The sequence below is a fragment of the Sander lucioperca genome, chromosome 2, assembly GCF_008315115.2.
Source record: "Sander lucioperca isolate FBNREF2018 chromosome 2, SLUC_FBN_1.2, whole genome shotgun sequence".
NCBI lineage: Eukaryota > Metazoa > Chordata > Actinopteri > Perciformes > Percidae > Sander > Sander lucioperca.
Window position 1 is genome coordinate 18,275,183 of NC_050174.1, and position 22,828 is coordinate 18,298,010.

The window sequence follows — 22,828 nt, forward strand, 5'->3', positions numbered from 1 at the left end:
CTCACTCCTTGCTCCTCCGTCCTCCATCTTCCCTCCTCCATCCTCTATCCTATCTTCTATCCTCTATCCTCCCTCCTCCATCCTCACTCCTCGCTTATCCATCCTCCCTCCTCTTTCTTCTATCCTCTATCCTCCATCCTCTATTCTCGCTCCTCCATTCTCCATCCTCACTCCTTGTTCCTCCATCCTCTTTCTTCTATCCTCTATCCTCCATCCTCTATCCTCGCTCCTCCATCCTCCATTCTCCATCATCTATTCTATCCTCCATTCTGCATTCTCCATCCTCCCTCCTCCATCCTCTATCCTCTAGCTTCTATCATCTATCCTCCATCCTCCATTCTCCATTCTCCATCCTACATCATCTATTCTATCCTCCATCCTCCCTCCTCCATCCTCTATCCTCTAGCTTCTATCCTCTATCCTCCATTCTCCATCCTCTATCATCTATTCTATCCTCCATCCTCCATTCTCAATCCTCCATCCTCTATCCTCTATCTTCTATCCTATATCCTCCATCCTCCCTCCTCCATCCTCCATCCTCACTCCTCGCTCCTCCATCCTCTATTCTCCATCCTCCATTCTCCATCCTCACTCCTTGTTCCTCCATCCTTTATCTTCTATCCTCGCTCCTCCATCCTCCATCCTCTATTCTTCATCCTAACTCCTCCATCCTCCATCCTCACTCCTCGCTCCTCCATCCTCTATTCTCCATCCTCCATTCTCCATCCTCACTCCTTGTTCCTCCATCCTCCATCCTTTATCTTCTATCCTCTATCCTCGCTCCTCCATCCTCCATCCTCTATTCTTCATCCTAACTCCTCCATCCTCACTCCTCGCTCCTCCATGCTCTATTCTCCATCCTCTATTCTCCATCCTAACTCCTCCATCCTCACTCCTTGCTCCTCCATCCTTTATCTTCTATCCTCTATCCTCCATCCTCACTCCTCCATCCTCTATTCTCCATCCTCCATTCTCCATCCTCACTCCTTGTTCCTCCATCCTTTATCTTCTATCCTCTATCCTCGCTCCTCCATCCTCTATTCTCCATCCTCACTCCTTGCAGCTCCATCCTTTATCTTCTATCCTCTATCCTCCATCCTCTATCCTCTATCCTCTATCCTCGCTCCTCCATCCTCTATCCTCTATCTTCTATCCTCTATGCTCCATCCTCTATCCTTTATCCTTTATCTTCCATCCTCTATCCTTGCTCCTCCATCCTCCATCCTCACTCCTTGCTCCTCCATCCTCTATCTTCTATCCATACATTCTATATCATACAGAGGTATCATGAACTACACTACACAAACAATGATAATAATAGATAATAAAGAAGACTATCTGACATATTTAGTTACTTTACAGATTACAGTTTACACAAGTTTATTTAGACTTTCACAAGACAATCAAACTATCTCATAAAAGCCAGACTCATTTCACATGTTCACATATGCCTAATTTACAGGGGGGGTGGGGGAGTTAAAGCCCCCACAATAAACAGAACTGTCCAGTGCAACCCCTAGACAAAAAATGACACAAAACACAAAAAATGACCAAAGCCAGACTGATGAGAGAGGAGCAGGTGGACGACACTGACTGGACTTTCAGAGAGATTATCGGCCGTTTTTTTAAAGCGTTGTATTGGCTGAAGACGAGCCGTGACACAGCGTGCTGAGACTCTGGTCTCTGCAGGGATTTCTAAAACTGGCTATGAGTTAACTCGACCCCTCAGCTGTCAGTCGCCTTCTCCTTCTGGCTCACGCTCAGTTTGCATTCACACGGCGTGCGACAGAGAAAAAAAAAAAAAAACTGCTGTTCAAAGCCAGCATCCCTCGAGGAAACAGAAAGCAAAGAGAAAGCCTGAAATCTTAAATCACATGCAGAGTTTGAGGCACTTGCACTTTACTTGAGTGTTTTCTTTTCATGCAACTTTCTACTTCTACTTCAGTAGATTTATCTGTAGTTTTAGCTTTACTTTACAGTTTCAAGGGGTCATATATTAGCATGCTAAAATGCTATCTTTTGTGTGGATTACATAATTTGTGCACTCAATTTGATGACAATTTGATAGTGTTTATTTACATGGAGTCTGGTGGGTTTGGTGATTTCTGTTTCTTAATCTTTAACAAAAAGGCCTATCTCTGTAGGGAACCTTTCCATAATGTCGTCAGACACTCAGGGCGCTATTTTAACGATCTAAGCGCATGGTGTGAAGCGCATGGTGTGAAGCGCATGGCGCAGGTGCGTTTAGGGTGTGTCCAAATCCACTTTTGCTAGTTTGACGCTGGAAAAAAGGGTCTGTGCGCCGGGCGCATGGTTCAAAAGGGTTGTACTTAGTGTCTTCATTAATTCATAGGTGTGCAAGATATGAATAAGAATAAGAATACTGGACCAGTTTCAAAGATCGTTGTTCCCATCAGTCACTTAGACACAAAAACATGGGAAAGAAGAGAGTCCAGATTGAAAAAAAGCAGGTTACCCTTTAAACCAGAGGTTCTTAAACGTATCATTTAAAGGTCTGCATCTGATTTGGATTCCAGATCAGAGGTCCAAATCGATTGGGGATAACAAATAACATTAAATCAACTCACTTATAACTTTTAAAAGCAACATCTATTCTTTATTCTCCGTTTTCCTACCTAACTTTTGTACTGATTTACCTTCCTGATTTACGGTACCTTTTTGTCATGCTTCATGTAGTAAAAGTACAGCAGTATATTTTCATCTTTATCAAGGAAAACTGACGTTTTTGTTACTGTTTTGTTGTCGATGGTTTTGCCGTTTTCCACCCTTTTTTGTGGACAATTTTGTTGTTTTTTTCCGGACGTTGTTTTTGACGATTTTTGTGTTTACATTCAACATAACTAACAAATTAGTGGTCCATAGACAATGTATTTTAAAATAGAAAATGTTACACTTCATAAGATATTGTATTCATAACACAAGGTATGGGCCGTGTCCGGATAGACTTGCTGTGTGGTCTGGATACAGATCTTGGTCCGCACTTTGAGAAGCCCTGCGTTAAACTGTCATGTAAATCCTGATTTAAGCTTCTGTGTTAAATCTACGCCGTGGCTACGTACGTGGAGACACTGGCCCGACGCCGTAGCCTGACGTGCAACGTGCGACGCGCAAATATAACGACACGTCACGGTGACGTACGTTGCCCGGTTGTGGCTTGGTAGCGTTGCATTTCCCCCGACTCATTTCCTGGTTATCCTTCTCCATAAACAACATGAAATCAAGGAGAGGGTTAACTTTTCCTGCTACTGTTTTCCCACCGTGGTCAGAAAACACAGGGGAGATACTTTGTTTCTCTCACTATGACTCTACAGTCAGTACTCGCTCCGAAGATAATCACTGTCACTCTCTTACTCGCTAGGCTACAAGGAAAGCAGACGATGATGTTCTTACATTTTGACATAGGGGTCGGAGAAGCCATTGACGTCCATGGCGGCCAGGTGGGCGCAACGCTTCACGCCGACACAGAGACCCCCGCTGCGACGCCCTTCACCTCCTCCATCTACGTCTTTCTCCTCTCCGCCGAGCGGAGGCAGAAACTGCAGCGAGAGCAGCAGACGCCCTCTCTCCTCCAGGCTGTGCAGCTGCTCATTCTCCCACTGCGGACAAAGGCAGAACAATCACATTAATCTGGTCAGATTAGATTAGTCGGATTAGATCAGTCAAATTAGTTCAATAGGATTGAGTAAATCTGATGACTTCGGACTATCATTTAATTTGATTAGTTTTGTTGAAATTTGTCATATGGGAGTAGGGAGTCATATTGAGTCATAGGGAGTCAAATAGAGTTGTAGGGAGTCATAGAGACTCATAGGCAATCATAGAGAGTTGTCGGGAGTTGCAGAGAGTCGCTTGGAGACATGGAGAGTTGTAGAGAGTCGCTGGGAGACATGGAGAGTCGTAGAGAGTCTTAGATCGTCATAGAGAAATGTAGAGAGACGTAGATAGTCGGAAAGACGTAGAGAGATGTAGAGAGTCGTAGAGAGACATAGATAGTCAGAAAGACGTAGAGAGATGTAGAGAGACGTAGAGAGTCGTAGAAAGATGTAGGAAGATGTAGAGAGACGTCAGGAGTCAGAGGGAGTCGTAGAGAGATGTAGGGAGATGTAGAGAGACGTAGGGAGTCGTAGAGAGATGTAGGGAGTCGTAGAGAGACATAGGGAGTCGTAGAAAGATTTAGGGAGTCATAGAGAGACGTAGGGAGATGTAGAGAGACGTCAGGAGTCAGAGGGAGTCGTAGGGAGACGTAGGGATTCGTGGGGAGACATAGGGAGTCGTACAGAGTGGTAGAGAGTCGTAGAGAATCGTAGAGAGTCGTAAAGAGACGTAGGGAGATGTAGAGAGACGTAGGGAGTCATAGAGAGTCGTAGAGAGACGTAGTTAGATTCCAACTATACACACTGATATCTTCTGATCTAATTGGCAGATTTACTTAGGGAGATGTAGAGAGACGTAGAGAGTCATAGAGCGATGTAGGGAGTCGTCCTGATCTAATTGGCAGATTTACTTAATTTATTCTACTAATTAACTTCAGAATAAAACCACAGTATCATGTTTCAGATTTTCAGAACGAATGGTTGGATGAACCCTCTAATGAACCCCTGCAGAAAGCAAGCTGCTGGTTATAATACGAAAGGTAAAAAGCCTTTGAAACTCCAGAACACAGAATAATAAAACATCTACACCGGGGTTTTGTGTATATTAGGCTTCTATTCAGATGCATTTTCACATGTTTTGGGCTGTTTTTTTAAAGACTGAGTGATGACAGCAGGGTGTGATTGCCTGTGGTGCTTTCAGCTGATTTTTCTTCAGGCAATTCATTTGAAAAACTTCCAAAATTTCACATTCAGTCATCATCAGTGACACGACTCCAAGCCCATGACGTGCAGTTTGTTCCTATGAGGATTCATGGTTTGTGTGTAGATGTTTCGGTATTTGTTGTCAGATTCTTCAGACTCTCTTTCTCTCTGTGGAATAAGGCCTTTCAATATGTATAGTCATTTACAAAAGCAGATTTTTAAGGACTCTGTATGTATGTATGTATGTATCTTGTATTTATTACTGTCAGCAGCACATTGACTACTGACAGTAATAAATGTATGAATGTATAAGAGCGTGAAGATCCTCGTAGGGAGGAGGTTGGGGGGGATGTTTGGCTCCTAAAATGATGCTCAGTTTATGTCGGCTGAACTCAACTGTAACGGCCTCTGATGCGACGTACCCTTAAGGTGCTCTGTACCCGACTCACAGTCACCTTTCCTCGGATAAATTTAACTGTAAAGATGGCTAAACTTAACCGTCTAATTTTGTAGGATATCATACAAATCAGTTTGCAGGAGTCACATATTGTATGTTGTTTATGGTGTCATTTATATTATTTATTGATTATTATATTGTGCACTTATATTGTAGGTGGTGGGCGTGTTCATCGCGGTTTGAGCGGAAGTGATAACATATTTAGTTTGCTTCACCTGTTCACCTGGGTTTTTTGGGCTTTGACAGAGAGGGGGTGAGCCTGGGAGCAAACACTTTCTGTTGACCGCCGCGCTAACGCACTTATTTCGACTCACAAAGTAACTTCACATTTGGTAACTGCAGTGCTAGTTGTATTTTACCTGTGGAGGAATAAATCATTGCAATGCAATCTTGAGCGCGTCGCAGTGTGTTTATGCAGCTCTCAGTGTTTAGTCCCTCGCGGCAGCACTTTGTTGGACTGCTTACAGCCGCAACACTGTTCATGAGAATGTGTTGCACCTTTAAAGTCTCACAAGTGATGAAGCATTGAATATTATAACTGCTAATTCATAAAAAAAGCAAAGCAAAGACAAGGATAGAATTAAAGAGTGCTGCCGATCCATTCGTTCCTGCGTAACCTGCGAGGATAGTTAAGTGTCAGCCATGAGGGGATGGTGTAATATCAGCTTCATCCAAGAATAGACCTGCAGTTTGTGGGAGTCGAGTCTTCTGAGTGCCTATACTGACTATAATCCCATTTCCTACTTTGATTTCATCCCAAAACGTTCCCACAAAGACGAGATCACGACACGCACACACACATCTCCCCGATGGTGTTCATTAAAACGTATCCCGCTGCTGCAGATCTTTTATCTGATCTCTGCGGTCGTGACACAGAAGAGGGTGGCAAGATCGATGCTTTAATCCTCCGCCTCTGTCTTCCTGTCTCCTCCGCTGTGGTGCGTTACGAACATAGGTTACCACCTTTGATCAACTCCTTCTCCTTCACGCTCTGAACTTTCTCTACGCTTCCCTAGAGACACAAACGCTGTAGTTCTGATCCGTTTGAACAAAAGAAAAAATGTGGAGATGTTAGTTAAGTGCTTCCTACAAAGTCAGCTGGCATTGGGCTCCAGCTTCCCTGCGTCCTTCACAATAAACCTGCAGCTAAGAAAAGAAAAGAAAAGAAAAGTACAAAAGAAAAAGGTCAGAAAATAAGCAGGTCGATGTTGGACTGAGCACAGCTTGGCAGGGTTTCTCCCCCCGCCCACGTCTGATTGGATGGAGAGGAACTGTAGGTGAACCCTGCATGCACTGGAGGATATTTCAGCTCAGCTTATAAAGTCAACATGTCTCTCTGAAGGAAATTAAATAAGCTTACAGATGTCTGCTCCGGTCCAAATGTCATCAGGCTGCAGGTTTTTGCTGACGGACAGCCGCTGCATCGTTTCCCTGTCAGAGTTATCGCTCCGGCCTCGTGTTTGAAGCGAGCTTCGGAGTTTAACTGGCGGCTGACCTCGCGAAAGTGAGGATTTAAAAATCTGCTCACCGTTTGACATTTTCCCAGGAGACTGAAAAGTGATAAGTCGTCAGTCAACACGTGAAACCGTTTCAGACTTTTAAGCAAAGATCTGTTTTATGACTCGTATTTTGACCTGTTTCCAGTCAACACTGGTTTACAAAGTTTGAAGAAGTACGCAGATCCTTTAGTATCTCTGAAAAGGAAACTGTCCTCCCCCAAGAAATGACTGTTGTTTGTTCCAGCATCATTCTTTTGTGTTCCTTTGTGTCTTCTAGGCTAGACTACTGCAATGCCCTGTTTTCCAGCCTCCCTGCATGTTCACTTAGAAACCTGCAGCTCATTCAAAATGCAGCAGCCAGGGTACTGACAAGGGCCAGGAGATATGACCACATACTGTAACTCCTGTCTTAACCTCACTCCACAGGCAAGAGCAGATTTTAAAATCCTCCTTTTAACCTACAAATCACTGAATGGCCTTGCACCCTCATACCTAGCCAAACTGATTAACCCCTATACCCCTGCACGAGCACTCCGCTCCCTGGGTACCAACCTTTTAGAAATTCCTAGGGTCAAAAAGATATCGGCAGGTCACCGTGCCTTTACCTGTCGAGCACCGTACCTCTGGAATAACCTTCCGTTGTATGTCAGAGAAGCCAGCTCTATCACCACTTTTAAATCAAAACTCAAAACATTTCTTTTTTCCAAACATTATGGACCATCGTTATGACTTCCTCTATCTTTTGTTTTTACCCTTGTACCACTTTTTCATTTCATTGTTATGTACCTATATATCTGCAATGATTTTAATGTATTTTTTGTATTTTTAAATCCTAACCTTTACTGAATTCCTTGTCGTACAGTGTTTTGAGACCATGTCTTATGGTGATATTGCACTTGAAATACAATAAAATTGAAAAATTCTGACCTATATTTACGTTTTCTAGTGGCGGCGCCGTCTAGTGGCCGTAGTAGTTCTGACGGGAGCAAAACCGCGACCGTTATCTTCTCTGGTTTAAATATGGGGACGGAGAACTTTCCCGTGGGTCATGTTAGAGAGATATCCTCGGATGGTTTGGAGGACTGGTTGCATCATGAGGGGACGGGCCTTTCAGAGGCCATTGAGTTTAGCCAACAAAAAGTGAGCGTCGTGATGTTTTTGCCAGCGGTGTAGTCCAGTTTTTTGTAGTGAGCATTCAGCTTCATACCCACCCGTCCCAGAGTGACAACCCCATAAGTTCTTTGTATCGTTACCGCATATAGCATCAGCCTCATCTGGCTCATATTCTGTAGTTTCTGTAACATTTGTAACATTGAACTTTTGCTGCAGCGTCAATCGAAGTGGCAGGAGCTTCAGGGGCAGGCTGACAAAAACACTGAAAGAGTGAAGTTTAAATTTGCTTTTGTTTTATACTGTATCTCCGTTAGTGTTTCACATTAGTTACTTTTAAATTTGCGCAGAGAATTACCGCCAAGCAACTGTGTCTTTGTTCCTTGGTAGTCTGTAGACCAAGCTCAATCTTTTAAGATTGAACATTAGTCTGGGGAGTCTACTCTGTATTTTCTACTGCACAAGAGGCGTGTTCAACGGGCATAGTTCAAATAACTCTGTACTTAATTTGATAGTCCTTCAACCAATCAGACCAACGACCCGGGTGACGTATCTACAACAACGGGGTTTGAGCTGAGCTCCATTCTTTTGGCCCACAGCAGGGCTAGCTGGTAAATTAGGCTTTTACCAAAGCCGGTCGGTAGTAAGGCAAACACATCCTTCTTTTGTAGGAAAAGAAAAGAGAAAGAGAAAACTTGCCTTTGAAATCTTTTAAAACAGTGACAGCAGCATCAACAGGTTGCTGCGCTTCGGTGGCCGGCTTGTTGAATGTTAACATAAAGCTGCTTGCCATCGCTTTTCTATCGTCATAGTGTTAAACCCGCCAATAGCGCGCCAGGTGGATAAGTCAGTTTGTGATTGGTCCCCACAGATTTGTAATGAAAGCAGGATAGATAAACCTAAAGGTTTCCAGGCTGAGCTGCAGGGCGAAATCAAAGCGCCAGCAGATCGGGCTGGTTTACCCAGTCTAGTTCTTTGGCGCTTGCAACACAGACAGGGTGAATTTATGAATAAAAGTGTGAAAGTTCTGTCACAAATGCAAATCCTTGAGCTTTCCTAGTGGTTATATGGCGTATACCTGCGAATTCCAGAGGCTACCACGGTGCTAGCTACAGGGAGGCCTACAGCATGGCGAGTTCCAGAGGCATTCTCGGGGTCGACCATTGTGAATGATCCACGGACCGCTGGGTCCAACTTTGCAGGCTCAATTCATCCCAAGCGACAAGTCAACTCCCGTGGCTGGTCAAGTAACCGTTGGCCAACTAACAACACTCTCAGAATTTCAAATGGTTGTTCAAATAAAACTTCATCAAGTGTCCTTAACAACAGCAGCGTAGCTCAACCAAATCAGCTACTGAAAATCACAGGACTAAATCCAGCTATTAAGAAACTACGAAGACTGAACTTCTTTCAAACTGTTAACAATGCTAAAGTACTGCGGGATCCTGGTGCTAAACCTAAAGGTCTGCTTGGGGGGCACTTGAATATTCGCAGCATTATCCCAAAAAGTGAACAAATTAAACATCTTCTTGCAGATTCTAACCTAGATTTTTAGAGTTTGTCGGAGACATGGCTTCATAAAAACTCCCCATCTTCTGCCCTGTCTATCCATGGCTATAATGTCTTTAGGAAAGTAGTAGGGGGAAGAGATGGAGGTTTGTTGTTTTATATTAAAGATCAAATATCATGCAAAAAGATCCAATATTCGGCTGAGAATGACATTGAATGTATTTGTTTAAACATAACACTGTCACCAAAAATGTGTTTTATTCTTATTGGCTTATATAGACCACCTTCTGCAAAATCTGTATTCTTTGATAAATTAAATGCTATACTAAGAGAATGCAGCTCAGAGAAGGAAGTAATTATAATGGGTGACTTTTATATAAACTGGGATGATAAGTCAGCTAAAAAGTCACTGAAACAAATCACAAATAAATTTGATCTCAGGCAGTTAGTAAAGGAGCCGACTACGATAACTCCATCATCCAGAACACAAATTGATCAAATTTTTAGCAACAAACCAGACAGAGTAATTAAATCCTTCAACATGATCACAGGTCTATCAGATCATATAATCCTCTTAGTTAGAAACTCACAAAAAAACAGGCATATATGTCATCAAACGCAAAGTGCAGCCAATGTAGAATACCTAAGAGTGAATTACGTAATTATGAAAATGTAATTAAGAACATTAATTGGAATGAATTACTGTCTGACACAAATGTGGATGCTGACACCCATGTGTTTTTATCCACAATTCAAAATACAACAGAACAATTTCTAAAGAAAAGTAAAGTTAAAGGTGACTGTTAATATACTCTGCCCTGGATAAATGGTGATATATGGACTCTAATGAAAAAGAGAGACCTTGCCCTGCGAACCACTCTGAAGACTAAACTATTGAATGAAAGACACATTTTCACTTCACTTAGAAATAAGGTAACAAGGTACATCCGAGCTGCCAAAGCTAATTTCTCTGTTAGTCTGATAGGGGAAGCTAAGGGAAATCCCAAACCAATTTTGGACAATTTAAAAAAAACTAACTGGAAAAACTGCCTAATGACATAACAAAACAGCTTGAAATTAATGACAATGGTGCCCTGGTAAAAGGAGCTGTAGAAACAGCAACTCTCCTTAACTCTCACTTTGTGAACTATGTTAAGGTAATAGTAAACTGTGATTATCCTACACCTCAAGATTTACCATCTATAGATGTCTCTCAAACGGTCTTCTCCCTAACAGATGTCACTGAATCTAAAGTAAAAACAACTCTGAACTCTCTTAAAAATTCCAAATCTAAGGATATTATTGGACTGGACACAATGCTTTTAAAAAGCCATGCAGATACCTTAATTGAGCCAATAACAATGTTAATAAAGGCTTCAATTAGAGAAGGGAAATTTCCGAAAGATTGGAAGTCAGCCATAGTTGTTCCAGTCTATAAATCAGGGGACCCAACTGTTGTGAGCAATTACAGGCCTATTAGCATTTTACCAGTTGTCTCAAAAATTGCAGAGAAATGTGTTGTTGAACAAATGTCCACCTATCTCAACACTAGCCCTTACACACTGCATCCAATGCAATTTGGTTTTAGAGTAAACCATTCCACTGAGACGGCAAATTGCTTCCTCTTGCAGAACATCAAACTTAAACTGGAAAAAGGAGGTGTCGTTGGGGCCATATTCCTGAATTTTAAAAAGGCATTTGACACTGTTAATCGTCAAATACTCATTACTAGATTAGCCAATTATAATTTTGCCTCTAACTCGCTGAATTGGATGAAGTCCTATCTTGCCGATAGGGTTCAGTGTGTAAGGGTGGGTAGTGAAACATCACCTTTTATGATCAATGAGATGGGTGTGCCCCAGGGTTCCATCTTAGGACCTCTCTTGTTTAGCTTATACGTAAATGACTTGCCATCAATTTGTACAGGGTGTGAAGTTCAGATGTATGCAGATGATACTATAATATATGTCCATGCAAACGCAAAGAAGAAGCAGCTTCTAAACTTAACGCAACATTGGCAAATGTAAATACATGGCTTGAACATTCTCACCTGTGTCTAAATGTAAAGAAAACTGTCTGCATGTTTTTTTTACAAAGACACACTCCGCATCTGACTGTGATCACAAAGTCTATGTGTCTGGTGAGGATATTCAAGTTGTCTCTCATATCAAATATCTCTGTATCATCCTTGACTCCACCTTGTCTTTCAAAAAACAAGTGAAAAAAGTAATCTGAATAACTAAATACAATCTAGCCAATTTTAGGTATATAAGAAGCTGCCTAACAAGTTCAGCAGCAAAATTATATCTGGATGCAATGATCACCCCCCCATCTACTATATTGTATGACAAGCTGGACGCAAGCAAAAGATACAGCCTGTTCTCTCTCTGTATAAACAGGACCTTAAAGTGCTAGACAGAAAACGCAATACTTATCACCATTGTAAAATCCTTAACAAATATGCCATCCTTAGTTGAGAAAATCAAATCAAATACAATGACACCTGCCTAATGTTCAAGATCCTGAATGGCAAAGCTCCACCACCACTCAATACTTTTATTAAGCAAAAAAATTCTAAACATAGAACCACTAGGTCTGTTCTGAGAAGGGACTGTGTAACCCCTTACAGGTCCAGCTCTTTTAGTCAATCATGCTTTTCGGTTAGAGCTTCTAATAGGTGGAACACTCTACCAAATGAAATAAGAAACTGCACTGTCTACCATATACTATACCACACAAAGTCTCAAGGCCTGGCTCTTGGAAAAGTTAGACTTGTGAACATTTTTAATCTCCTGGTAATTTTATATTATTGTTGTTATCACTGCTGACCTGTTGCTAACATGTTTGATGTCAAATATAGCCCGCTCTGCATTCCTTGGGTATATATGAAAAGTTAACATGTATTTTAACTATTCTACCATCTCATTATACTGTGCTGTATTAACGCCTCCCTCATGAGTGATATAGCCTATTTTATCATTTTATTACTGCTTGTTCTTGCTTTGCATGGTTGAATGGTGTCTGTGCTGCTTGGCTGTGTTTTGATGCTTGCATGGCTTATTATACTGAATGGGGATACTGCTGATGTGTAACTGTGCTAATGTCTTGCTGCTTTCTGTAGCTCTGCATGGCTTACTGAAAAAGCTTATTTGTTGCTCTAGCTGTTTGTATGGTGTCTTGTTGATTATTGTCTGTAGTTTAACCTGTATTAATGTCTTGCTATATCCTGTTGTTCTGGTCTAAAATCATCTGGCCAAAGGACTACAGTTGAAAATTAGCCGGCTGGCTAACACTGGCACATTTACAGAAATGTTGATTAATGTGTCTTGTCCTTTATAAAATAAAGAATAAGAATAAGGGGAGGGACTTCTCTTCTCTATGGCAGCCCAGGCCCATGGGTAGTGTAGTAATTAGAGCCTTCCTCTCAAAAGGAGGTGAAACAATGTCGTCCGTTACATACAGAGAATCCGTCTGAGCTGCTGTTTGTGTGTTTTACAGCCAGCACACACAAAGACTGAAGCTGAGTCATTAAGTAAAGCTCCCGTCTCTCACAACAACACGGACAGCTGGCTGAAAACACCGGAGGGGTTTCACCAACAAGAAAACACCTTTGTGTTTAGTTAAAACGTTTGTACGGCTGCCGAGGTGAAAGCCAGTTAATGAGCCACACAGAGTTAACAACTGTACCTGCGTCACATACACCTGAACACAGGAATCTGAACTAATCTTTAAAGCGTTTAATTGGACCCTAAAGTCTTAATTCCTGAAAACGAGTGTCAGACACCCGGGACAACACGCTGCAGGAGACGGACGCCGCTCTGTGGCACCCGGTGGGCGACTGTTGCTTTGGAAACGGTTCCAAAAAAAAGTCAGAAACAAACAGAAAAGTTTAGTTACAGGTTTCACCTACAAAACACAAATTGAAAGCAGCGGCCTTGTTCCAATTCTGTTCTGTCAAAGGGGTCAGCCCTATGTTCCCACAGCCCTATGTTCCTACAGCTCTATGTTCCACATTTCTAAGATTTTTCTTAAAATTAGGCCCTATGGGTTAGGCTAACCCTAACCCTAATCCAATGTGCACTTACATGAAATGTTTGCAATAAACCAAGAGATGGACGCACCAGATTTAGCTAAAAGCTACATTCCATCTGTAGTCCATTGCTACTGGATAATAGGTTGGGTGTAATTGGCTACCAAATTGGGAGAAAGGGGGATAAAATCTGATACAAATTTATAAAAATGTAAATGTGGGAACATAGGGCCTAATTTTGGAAATAAATCTTAAAAATGTGGGAACTGTGGGAACATAGGGCCTAATTTTGAAAAAAAATCTTAGAAATGTGGGAACATAGGGCTGTGGGAACATAGGGCCTAATTTTGAAATTTTTTTAGAAATGTCGGAGCATAGCGCTGTGGGAACACAGAGCCTAATTTTGAAAAAGATCTTAGAAATGTGGGAAAATAGGGCTGCGGGAACATAGGGCTGTGGGAACATTGGGCTGTGGGAACATAGGGCTGTGGGAACATTAAGCTGTGGGAATATAGGGCTGTGGGAACATTGGAATGTGGGAACATTGAGCTGTGTGAACATAGGGCTGTGGGAACACAGGCACGCTCCCCTGTCAAAATCAATCCGTGTGAGGAATAAGAAAATCAGCAGGACATCGAGTTGAGTCCCAAGTCAAAAGCTAAATCAAGACCAACAAGTACCAAAGCAAGTCACACTTCACGTCTCAGATTAAAAGGCACGTTGGTAACTATTGTCAAACTGCACCTTTTTTATATATTGTGTGAAATGGTCTTTTCACCCCGACAGCAATAAATAACTTCTGGGCTATGAAAATAGAGGGAAAAGATCCGCATCTAGTAAGAAAATAAAAAATCCTGATGTTATGTTTTCATTAAAAAATAGTGCTCTGAAAAAAGTAAACCTGTGCCAGGAATAAATGAAAGTATGCCTCTTTATTGGCTGAGATATGAAACCAAATGACTTCCGGGGACTCGAGATGTTGTATCCTGCAGTTCAGACTCTGCAGAGGTCTTTAAAAAGGGCCGCGAGTCGTCAGGGGAAAATGAGAAGTAGTTTCATCTGACGGCGGTTTAATTTACTGGAGATGATCCCACTTAGAGGCGTTTAATAACTCAGATAATAGTTCCACTCGACTGCTGTTTTCAGTCTGATGGGGGACACAAACATTCGATCACTTTGATCCAGATAATCTAAACATTTCTCTCGAGAAAACAAGATAAATCACCTCTTAACATGTTGTGAAATCCTCTCACTGTCCTTTTATTTCTGTCTTTCATTCAGTCTCTCTTGAAAGACAAAAAGAAAGTTCTTTCAGTTTCTTTCTTTCCGTCTCTTTCTTTATGAGAGAGAGATGTTCACATGGATTTCTATCTCATGTCTGTGTGTTAAACGAAACTGGAGTTGGGGGTTAGCTTAGCTTAACATAAAGACTGGAAGCAGGGTTAGCTTAGCTTAGCATAAAGACTGGAAGAAGGGGGAAACAGCTAGCCTGGCTCTGTTCAAAGTTAAAAAATATATCTACCAAGTTAATAACTAAATCAAGTCCCAAGTTAAATTACTTGTCAGTGTATTTGTTTAACTGTTACCGAGCCTTCTTTCATCGGACTTAAGTTTACCAGAACACAAGGATCAATCTGAGATGAAGCGTTCAGTTAAGCAAAGTTTACTGAGTCCAGCATATGAGTTACAACACAGCTGTGGGTTCACTAACAGAGACTAAGTTTCCCTAGCGACAGACATGAAGTCAGAGCTGGTCCACCAAATTGCCCCGATCTGTTCTCTCCCTCATGCTTTTCTTCTTGTTTCTTAGGCAGAAACTGTTACTTTACACACACACACGCCAAGGTCGGGGCCTCTGTGTGGTGCAACTTCCTCTTCCATTCTCGCAACCTTCAAACAACGCACCTCTATGCCATAAAAGCCTAAACTATTTGTATGACTTAAGCTTAACTTTCTGTGCATCAGAGGTCACCCGGAGTACTTTTAACCACATCCTCAATGACTAACACAGCTCTTTTGCAACAAGCACATGCACACATTTTGTTAATAAAATATTTCTACACTATTCAGGACCTAGTAGTAGTTTAAAGGGCAGCCAGTGGGACCGTCTCCTCTGTGCCATGTCTCTTGTAGGACGATGATGTCTGTGTTGGCGATTTGTTTGATGAAGTTTGGGTTTCTGCTCTTAGTCCCAAAGGCCGGCGGTTTTAAACATTGTATATTCCAGGATGAAATGGTGGTAGATTTGTAATCCATGATTTCTGTATTTTTAGTGGTGTTTGGCTCTGGACCAAGGTTTCATTTAGCTTGAAGATGATGACAGGTAATGAACACCGGACGGAAAAACTAATCAGGACCTTGAGGAAACATTATATATTCATAATTAATGATTAAACTTCTTTGATCCAAACAAAACAGCCTCCAGCCAGAAATTAAAGAGCGTATAACCCGGTCTGCAGCAGCCGGATGAATATTTTATTTATTAACTCTATTTACCTGCCACGCAGACAGCTTTGCAACATTCACGGCGGCATTTCAGCGAGGCTGCATTCACACTTCTTTCTCTGTTTTTTCTCTTTCTATTTTCTGTTATTTATTTGGGTATCCCTCTTAACCATCCTCAGTTTTCCTCACAATTGTGGCTCTCTCTGTGGTCATTTTGCATCTGTCAGTCAAATACTCAAACTTTATTTATGGAGCACTTTAAAACAACCAAAGTTGACCAAAGTGCCGTACAAAAGATTCAATAAAAGACAAAGTACACAACTCACACAGGAATAAAACACAATGTATGATATTTAGAAGTTTGACGTTTCTTTGCGGTCAATTTCTGGCATTTTTCAAAATAAAAATGACTTATTTTCGGTTATTTATTTGAACTCTGAAGGCACCAAGTATCTACATAATCCCTCCTAAACTATCCTCACAATTTAGCGTCTCTTTGTGATCATCTTGCATCCCCTTGTAGTTGTATTGCCTCTATTTTTCGTTCTATGTTTCTTCGTGGTTGTTTTGAGTCGCTTTTATTCGGTATATTTATGTTTATTGCTCGTTTTTGTATAAAGTCATTCAGCGTCTCTTTGTTGTCATTTTGGTCTTCAGTTGTCGTTATATATACATTTTTTAACCATTTAATGTTTATTTTTGCATCTCTTTGCGGCTGTTTTGCATCTTTTTAGTCAAATTTGTCGCTTTTTTCAATTTTTTTCTGACTTTTTTGACATTTGACGTAATTTTAGGTCTTTTTAGAGGTTCTACCTGCCTTTGTGGATGTTTTGCATGTCTATTTGTGTCGTTTGTAGACTTCTTTTTCTGTCATTTGAACCCTGAGGTCAGTGAGTATCCTCCTAATCCCTCCTAAACCATCCTCACAGCTCTGGAAATGGGACATAAAGCCAGCCAGCCGTGGGACACATCAAGGACGTTTAAATCCTGCAGGCAGGTTTGTAAAGGGTGCTGGGCCGAGCTGTGATGGGCTGTGGCACCTTCAAGTCTTCCAGGGCAATTTCACAGACTGTATTTTCACACTAATCCCTCACAATATATGTCTATATGCATCCTGCGATGTAGACAGAAGAGCAAAGGGGTAAATTCAATCAAAAGCAGCCCGTTTTTTGGCTATTCCTTTTACCGTTATCCCGATTGGATTGAAGGATGAAAAAGTCTGTGTTCAATTAATTTTATCAGTTGAAACCCAAAGACGGAAGTTACATGTTTTGTTTTTGTTGTATTTTTGTTTTATCAAAAAAATTAATTTGAGCGTTTTTTGAACATTGTATTAATTTAGGGTCTTTTTTTTATCATCTTGCACCATATTTTTTCACCAGCTCATCAACTGATTTGGACAGAGCAAACACTGTGGTGTGTGAAAAAGAACCCAAACAACAGAACAATGCAACGATGGAGATGTTTTTGCCTTTGGTCCGGACCAAATGAAGTGGACTAGAGATTTGAGAGAACTCTTAATGACGGGTGGAGTCTTACCTCTCGTAAGTAGCAGGAGATTCCTCGCAGGGCTTCCCCCATGGCGGTTGGAGAGGGGAGCTGAAAGCAGAGACGGGAAATCTGTAGTATTCAGATCCTTTACTGCAGTAAAAATAATGTGCGTGTCTGTGTGTGCGTGCATGTGTGTGTGTGTGTGTGTGTGTGTGTGTGTGTGTGTGTGTGTGTGTGTGTGTTACCGGGGGCGGGTGCTCCAGGCAGGTGTGGAAATGTTTGGTCTGGTTCGGTTTCACCCGTTTCAGAGGAACCCGGGACTCTCCGATCAACTCGTTATGAGTCAACTTATCCTCGTCACACACGGTCAACCTGGACGGGAGAGGGGACAAGGAAGTGAGAGTGGAAACAAGGAAACGGGAGATGACAGGGAGCAAAGAAAGAGGACAGAAAACAGGAGATGACGCAAGGAAAGAGAAGAAAAGGAAACGACGGAAATGAGAGAGAGAGAACAGGAGAGGGCAGGATACGAGAGATGGCACAAGGTAAGAGGAGAGGTAAGATGAAATAAGGAGAGGAGAGAAGGAACAAACAGAGGAAACAATGTGAGGAAACACAAGGAAATAAGGAGAGGAGAGAGGAACCAAAAGCGACCAAAATGTTGGAAAAGCGACAAAATCATTGGAGAAAAGAAACTTCAAAAAATTGTGAAAGAAGTACCAAAATGATATATATTCATATCATATGGATAATTCATGGTAAAGTTCAAACAAAACTGTCTCTTGTCGTTCATGACCGGACAGATTTTTGCTGAAATAAAGTCCCAACTCTCCACAAAATGTCCTCTCAGATACACACACACACACACACACACACACACACACACACCCTGGCGGATAAAACAGAGAAAGTCTTTTCTTGTTTAAAAGCTGTGTGCGTGTGTGTGTGTGTGTGTGTGTGTGTGTGTGTGTGTGTGTGAAGAATCCTCAGAGGAACCTGGATGCTGTCTGAGGGAGCAGTGAAGCGTCTCTCCCGAATATAACAATATCTCGCTGTGACAAACATTTCAGAGGAAAAATAATTGCTGCCTGGAAGTGTGACTTTTATTGCACAGGCGTTGTTTAGGGAGATCTTTTCTCTACTCAGACAGAATACTTGAGACGCAGACATGAGCATGTCAGACTCAAATTCATTTTTTTGAAGTGTGTGTCACACAGCAGGGCCGGCCCGCGGTATATGCAGGATAGAAAAGTTAAAAATAATGAGAAAAAGCTACCAAAACGTTGGACAAAGGGACAAGATTGTGGGAAAAAAAATTGTAAAATAAAAACGACAAAAGTTGAAAATAACTACAATGTTGAAAAAGCAACAAAAACATAGTAAAAAAAAAAAATCTTTGGGGGAAAAAGTGAGAAAAACAGAAAAGGACTAACATATTGAGAAAACACTGTTACATAAGCTCCTTTCACAGATGCACTGCAGCATTCTCTAACATTCCCCCAAGAAGCTGTATGTGAGAACGCAAATGTCTGATTCGGTTGTCACCTATTGGTTGGTGGAGATCTGTTATGAGTCGTCGAGTTTGCTGTTACGGTAGCAGCCATCCTGGTTGCGGATGTGATGATTTTAGACGTGAGGGAGGAGCCATAGACTATTGGGCGGTATCTCACTGTGACGTTAGCTGAGAGTTGGCAACGCTGCTTACACTCTATGTTATGTTAGAACACTTTCACTGGCAATCTGGATACAACAGCTGCTGAAGGCTAGCCTACATAATTCAAGGTAAGATTTAGCTTCGCTAGGTTTTAAATTAGGGCTGTCAAATGATTACATTTTCTTAATCGCGATTAATCATTGAATTTCTATAGTTAATCGCGATTAATCGCATGTTTTATCACATGATTAAAATTCTATTATTTTGCATTTCAGAACTGTTTTTAAGTACATATTAACAATGGAAAGCAATTCTTACCAGTGTATCTTGATTGGGAATCAAATGAATGCAAAGAAAATGACTCTATGAACTTGATTTTAAGATTTGTATTTGTTTATTATATATTTAATCTAGTCACACATTTGAATCTAGAGTCAATATTAGAGTTGGGTATTGTTTGGTTTGGATAGCGGTGCTAAAGCGGTACTTTTAAAACGGTACTGGTGCCTTAACGGTGCCTGAACTGATAAAAAGAAGGGTACTAAACAGTTGGCAACATTAAAGAATGGCTTGTTTATTGCTAAGGCCATATCGTCAAAATTAAATGTTTAATAATAATGTAATCACTATAACAACTTATTTCACTAGTAAATAGCTGTTGAATGACAAAAACAACCACCAGATGGGAAAAGGGCATTTAACAACAACTTTGAATGCACCACGAGGCTGTAAATTACCAGTTTCATTGAACGCACCATCTGTGTTTTTCCGACAACAGCAGCTGCAGATAGTTACATCCTGGTGTCGGAATCCTCTACAGTGAAATACAGACAAACTTTACACCGTTTAGCGTTACCTGTCAGCATTGTAACCGTGTTTAATTCAGCTACTAGCTAGCGGTAGGCTAACGTTAGCTGCTGTCGAGTATAGTGTTAACTAGCGTCACGTGCAGCAATGTTTCTGTTGCCTGTAACGTCTGTTTCAGAGCATCAGAGAGAAGTGCAGGTATATCAGTGGCACCAGAATGAGGCACCGAAATCCGCGTTGCTATTCCTGCAGTAGCAGGATGTGTTACGAGGAAGTACGGCAAAATAGTAGCCTGTTAGGCACGACGCAAAGCTGAGTGAAGTGAAAATAAATGAATAAATGGCGGCATGCGATTAGTAAGATTTACAAATATTAACGCATTATGCTCAACCTTTAATCACATGCGCGCGATGATCGCGTTAATGCTGACAGCCCTATTTTGAATATATCTTCGTCCCATAGTTATATTACATATAAGACAGGCCGCGGACTGTCAATCACATCATAGCCACGCCCTAAAACACCCCCTGCTTTATCGCTGATTTTAAAATCAACGAGACCATAATTCAAAAAATTAACATCATTCTGTATTGCAGAAGACTTAAAACTAGCGTTTGAGACCATAAACTCATTATGAAAATGTTTACTGAGGTAATAAATCAAGTGAGAAGTGGGTCACTTTCTCATAGACTTCTACAGAAACCAACCTCCTTTTGCAACCGCACGTGTCTCCCCCTGCTGGAATTCAGAAAGAATGCAGGTTTAAGGCATCTTCCGCATACTTAGCCGAACCGGATGCTTTGTCCATTAATATTAACAGTCTATGCATTAAACGGTCTTTACCCCGCCAGCTCCAGAGTACAAACTCTGTGTAATGTCCGACAGGGTCCGAAGAGTGAACAGAGCTGCTGGTTGTCCGGAGAACTCGCAGCGAGCGAGTGGCCGTGTTGATGACATTTCTATCAGGCAGCTGTAGCCAAACCGGCAGAAAACAAACATCCAAAAGTGAAAAAGTCGGTAAGAGCCGACAGATTCAAGGAACAGCGAGAGACTCTGTTGTTGATGACCGAATAAGGAACCTTCTCTGTGACGGTGGGCTAATCTGCTGGGGTCAGCCCTATGTTCCCACAGCCCTATGTTCCCACAGTTCTAGGACATTTTCAAAATTAGGTCTTGTGTTCCTACATTTCCCTTCAATTTAAGCCCTATCCTCCCACAACATTTTTTAGGGTTAGGGTTAGGGGGATAAAATCTGATACAAATGTATGAAAAAGGAAATGTGTGAACATAGGGCCTAATTTTGGAAAGAAATCTTAGAAATGTGGGAACTGTTGGAACATAGGGCCTAACTTTCACTGAATCTGATACAAATGTATGAAAAAGGAAATGTGGGAACATAGGGCCTAATTTTGGAAAAAATTCTAAGAAATGTGGGAACATAGGGCTGTGGGAACATAGGCACGCTCCCAATCTGCTGAGTCATGTCCCGCCTCCTGCAGACTCTCCCCAGGTGCCACCACTCGACGTTCCACTTCCGGGATTTGTCCAGTGCCGCCGGAAATTCCGCCGGATGTCCCTCTTTTTTGGCCGGATGTCCGTCACCTGCTCTGGCATGTCCCCCTCTCATTCCCCCTGCTCTGGTGTTTCCCCCTCTCATTCCCCCTGCTCTGGTGTTTCCCCCTCTCATTCCCCATGCTCTGGCATTCCCCCCTCTCATTCCCCCTGCTCTGGTGTTTCCGGGCCGTTTTGGTTTGGAATCTTCGGGGTTGTGTTGCAGTCTCAACGGAAGCGAACGGAGACCTTTGGCAACATCGACACCTACGCCGATGTTTCTCCTCCTGATTGGGTCTTCTCGGTCACATCTCATTCTCTGAGACTAAAGCTAGAACCACCACTGCTAGTCACTTGAATATTAGTCTATATCAACAACGTTCCTCTTCCAGGATTGCTCCAGTGCCGCCGGAGGTTCAACCGGATGTCCGTCCCCTTCCTCTTTCCTTTGTGTTGGCGTTCTAACCTCCGGTGGATTCATGAGGACTATGGTTAACTGCTCCTCAGATCTCTGCAGGGTAAATCCAGACAGCTAGCTAGACTATTTGTCCAATCTGAGTTTTCTGTTGCACGATTAAAACTACTTTTGAACGTACACAAGTTCCTTCCCGAGGCTATTTAGCAGAGGCACCGTGGGTCCGTCCGGGGCTTAGCACCGCCCAAGACGATTGGGATTGGTTTGAAGAAATGCCAATAAACCATAGCATGTTTTACTCCCATCCAGGAATGCTGTGTGGACCAGCCAGACCTTCCTCCGCAGCACTGTGGACGAAGGTCTGGCAAAGCGAGACTAACCCTCGCCTAGGTTCCTGAAAGATTTTGCTTTGGGTTAAATATTGAAAACAATCAATGCATCTTTTTCCTGAACCTCCATTTGGAATTTGAATTGATTACTTCTCTGCAATTGTCACACTTTGCAAAGTCATGGCCTGATTGGATCCTTTGGCGGGCTGGTTCTGGCCCAAGGGCTGCATGTTTGACACCCTGGTCTAAAAAACAGAACAATGACAGCCTTCATCATGCCACCACAAAACATATAGCGACACATGTCAAGGTGCTGTTTAATTGTTCCTCCCTAACAATATTTTTTCAAACAAACGAATGTTATTTTTACTCGATATAGGATGAGCTGTTGAGATCTTTGCAGAGGAGGTTTGTGTGTTTTCCGACTTAAATTGGGGCTCTTTTGATTGAGAGTAAATATGTTATTTCACATTTCTTTTGATTACGGATGCCCCCCCTGCCGCCTTCTGTGTGCTGTCAATAATAGAAACATTAATTGATTAAAGGGTGGAAACATGTCAACATGTGTCGAGCTCTTCACGCCAGACTTCATTGAAAAAACAGGCACATTTCTGCATATGACACACGGCTGATTATCTTGCACTTGAAACCCAGCTGATGGATGTGTGTGTGTGTATGTGTGTTTACATGAAAGAGAACAAGATCAGAAACAGT

General features: G+C 41.9%; 1 protein-coding gene across 1 annotated transcript in view; it reads right to left on the reverse strand.

Annotated features, from left to right (window-relative positions):
• Positions 1 to 22,828, reverse strand: part of doc2a (double C2-like domains, alpha) — a 78,959-nt gene that overhangs the window by 14,369 nt on the left and 41,762 nt on the right. The window contains exons 6-8 of the mRNA XM_031297161.2: positions 17,604 to 17,730; positions 17,407 to 17,466; positions 3,412 to 3,617 (exon numbers count right to left, since the gene is read on the reverse strand). Coding sequence (XP_031153021.1) covers positions 3,412 to 3,617; positions 17,407 to 17,466; positions 17,604 to 17,730 — 393 coding nt within the window. The remainder of the gene's footprint in view (positions 1 to 3,411; positions 3,618 to 17,406; positions 17,467 to 17,603; positions 17,731 to 22,828) is intronic.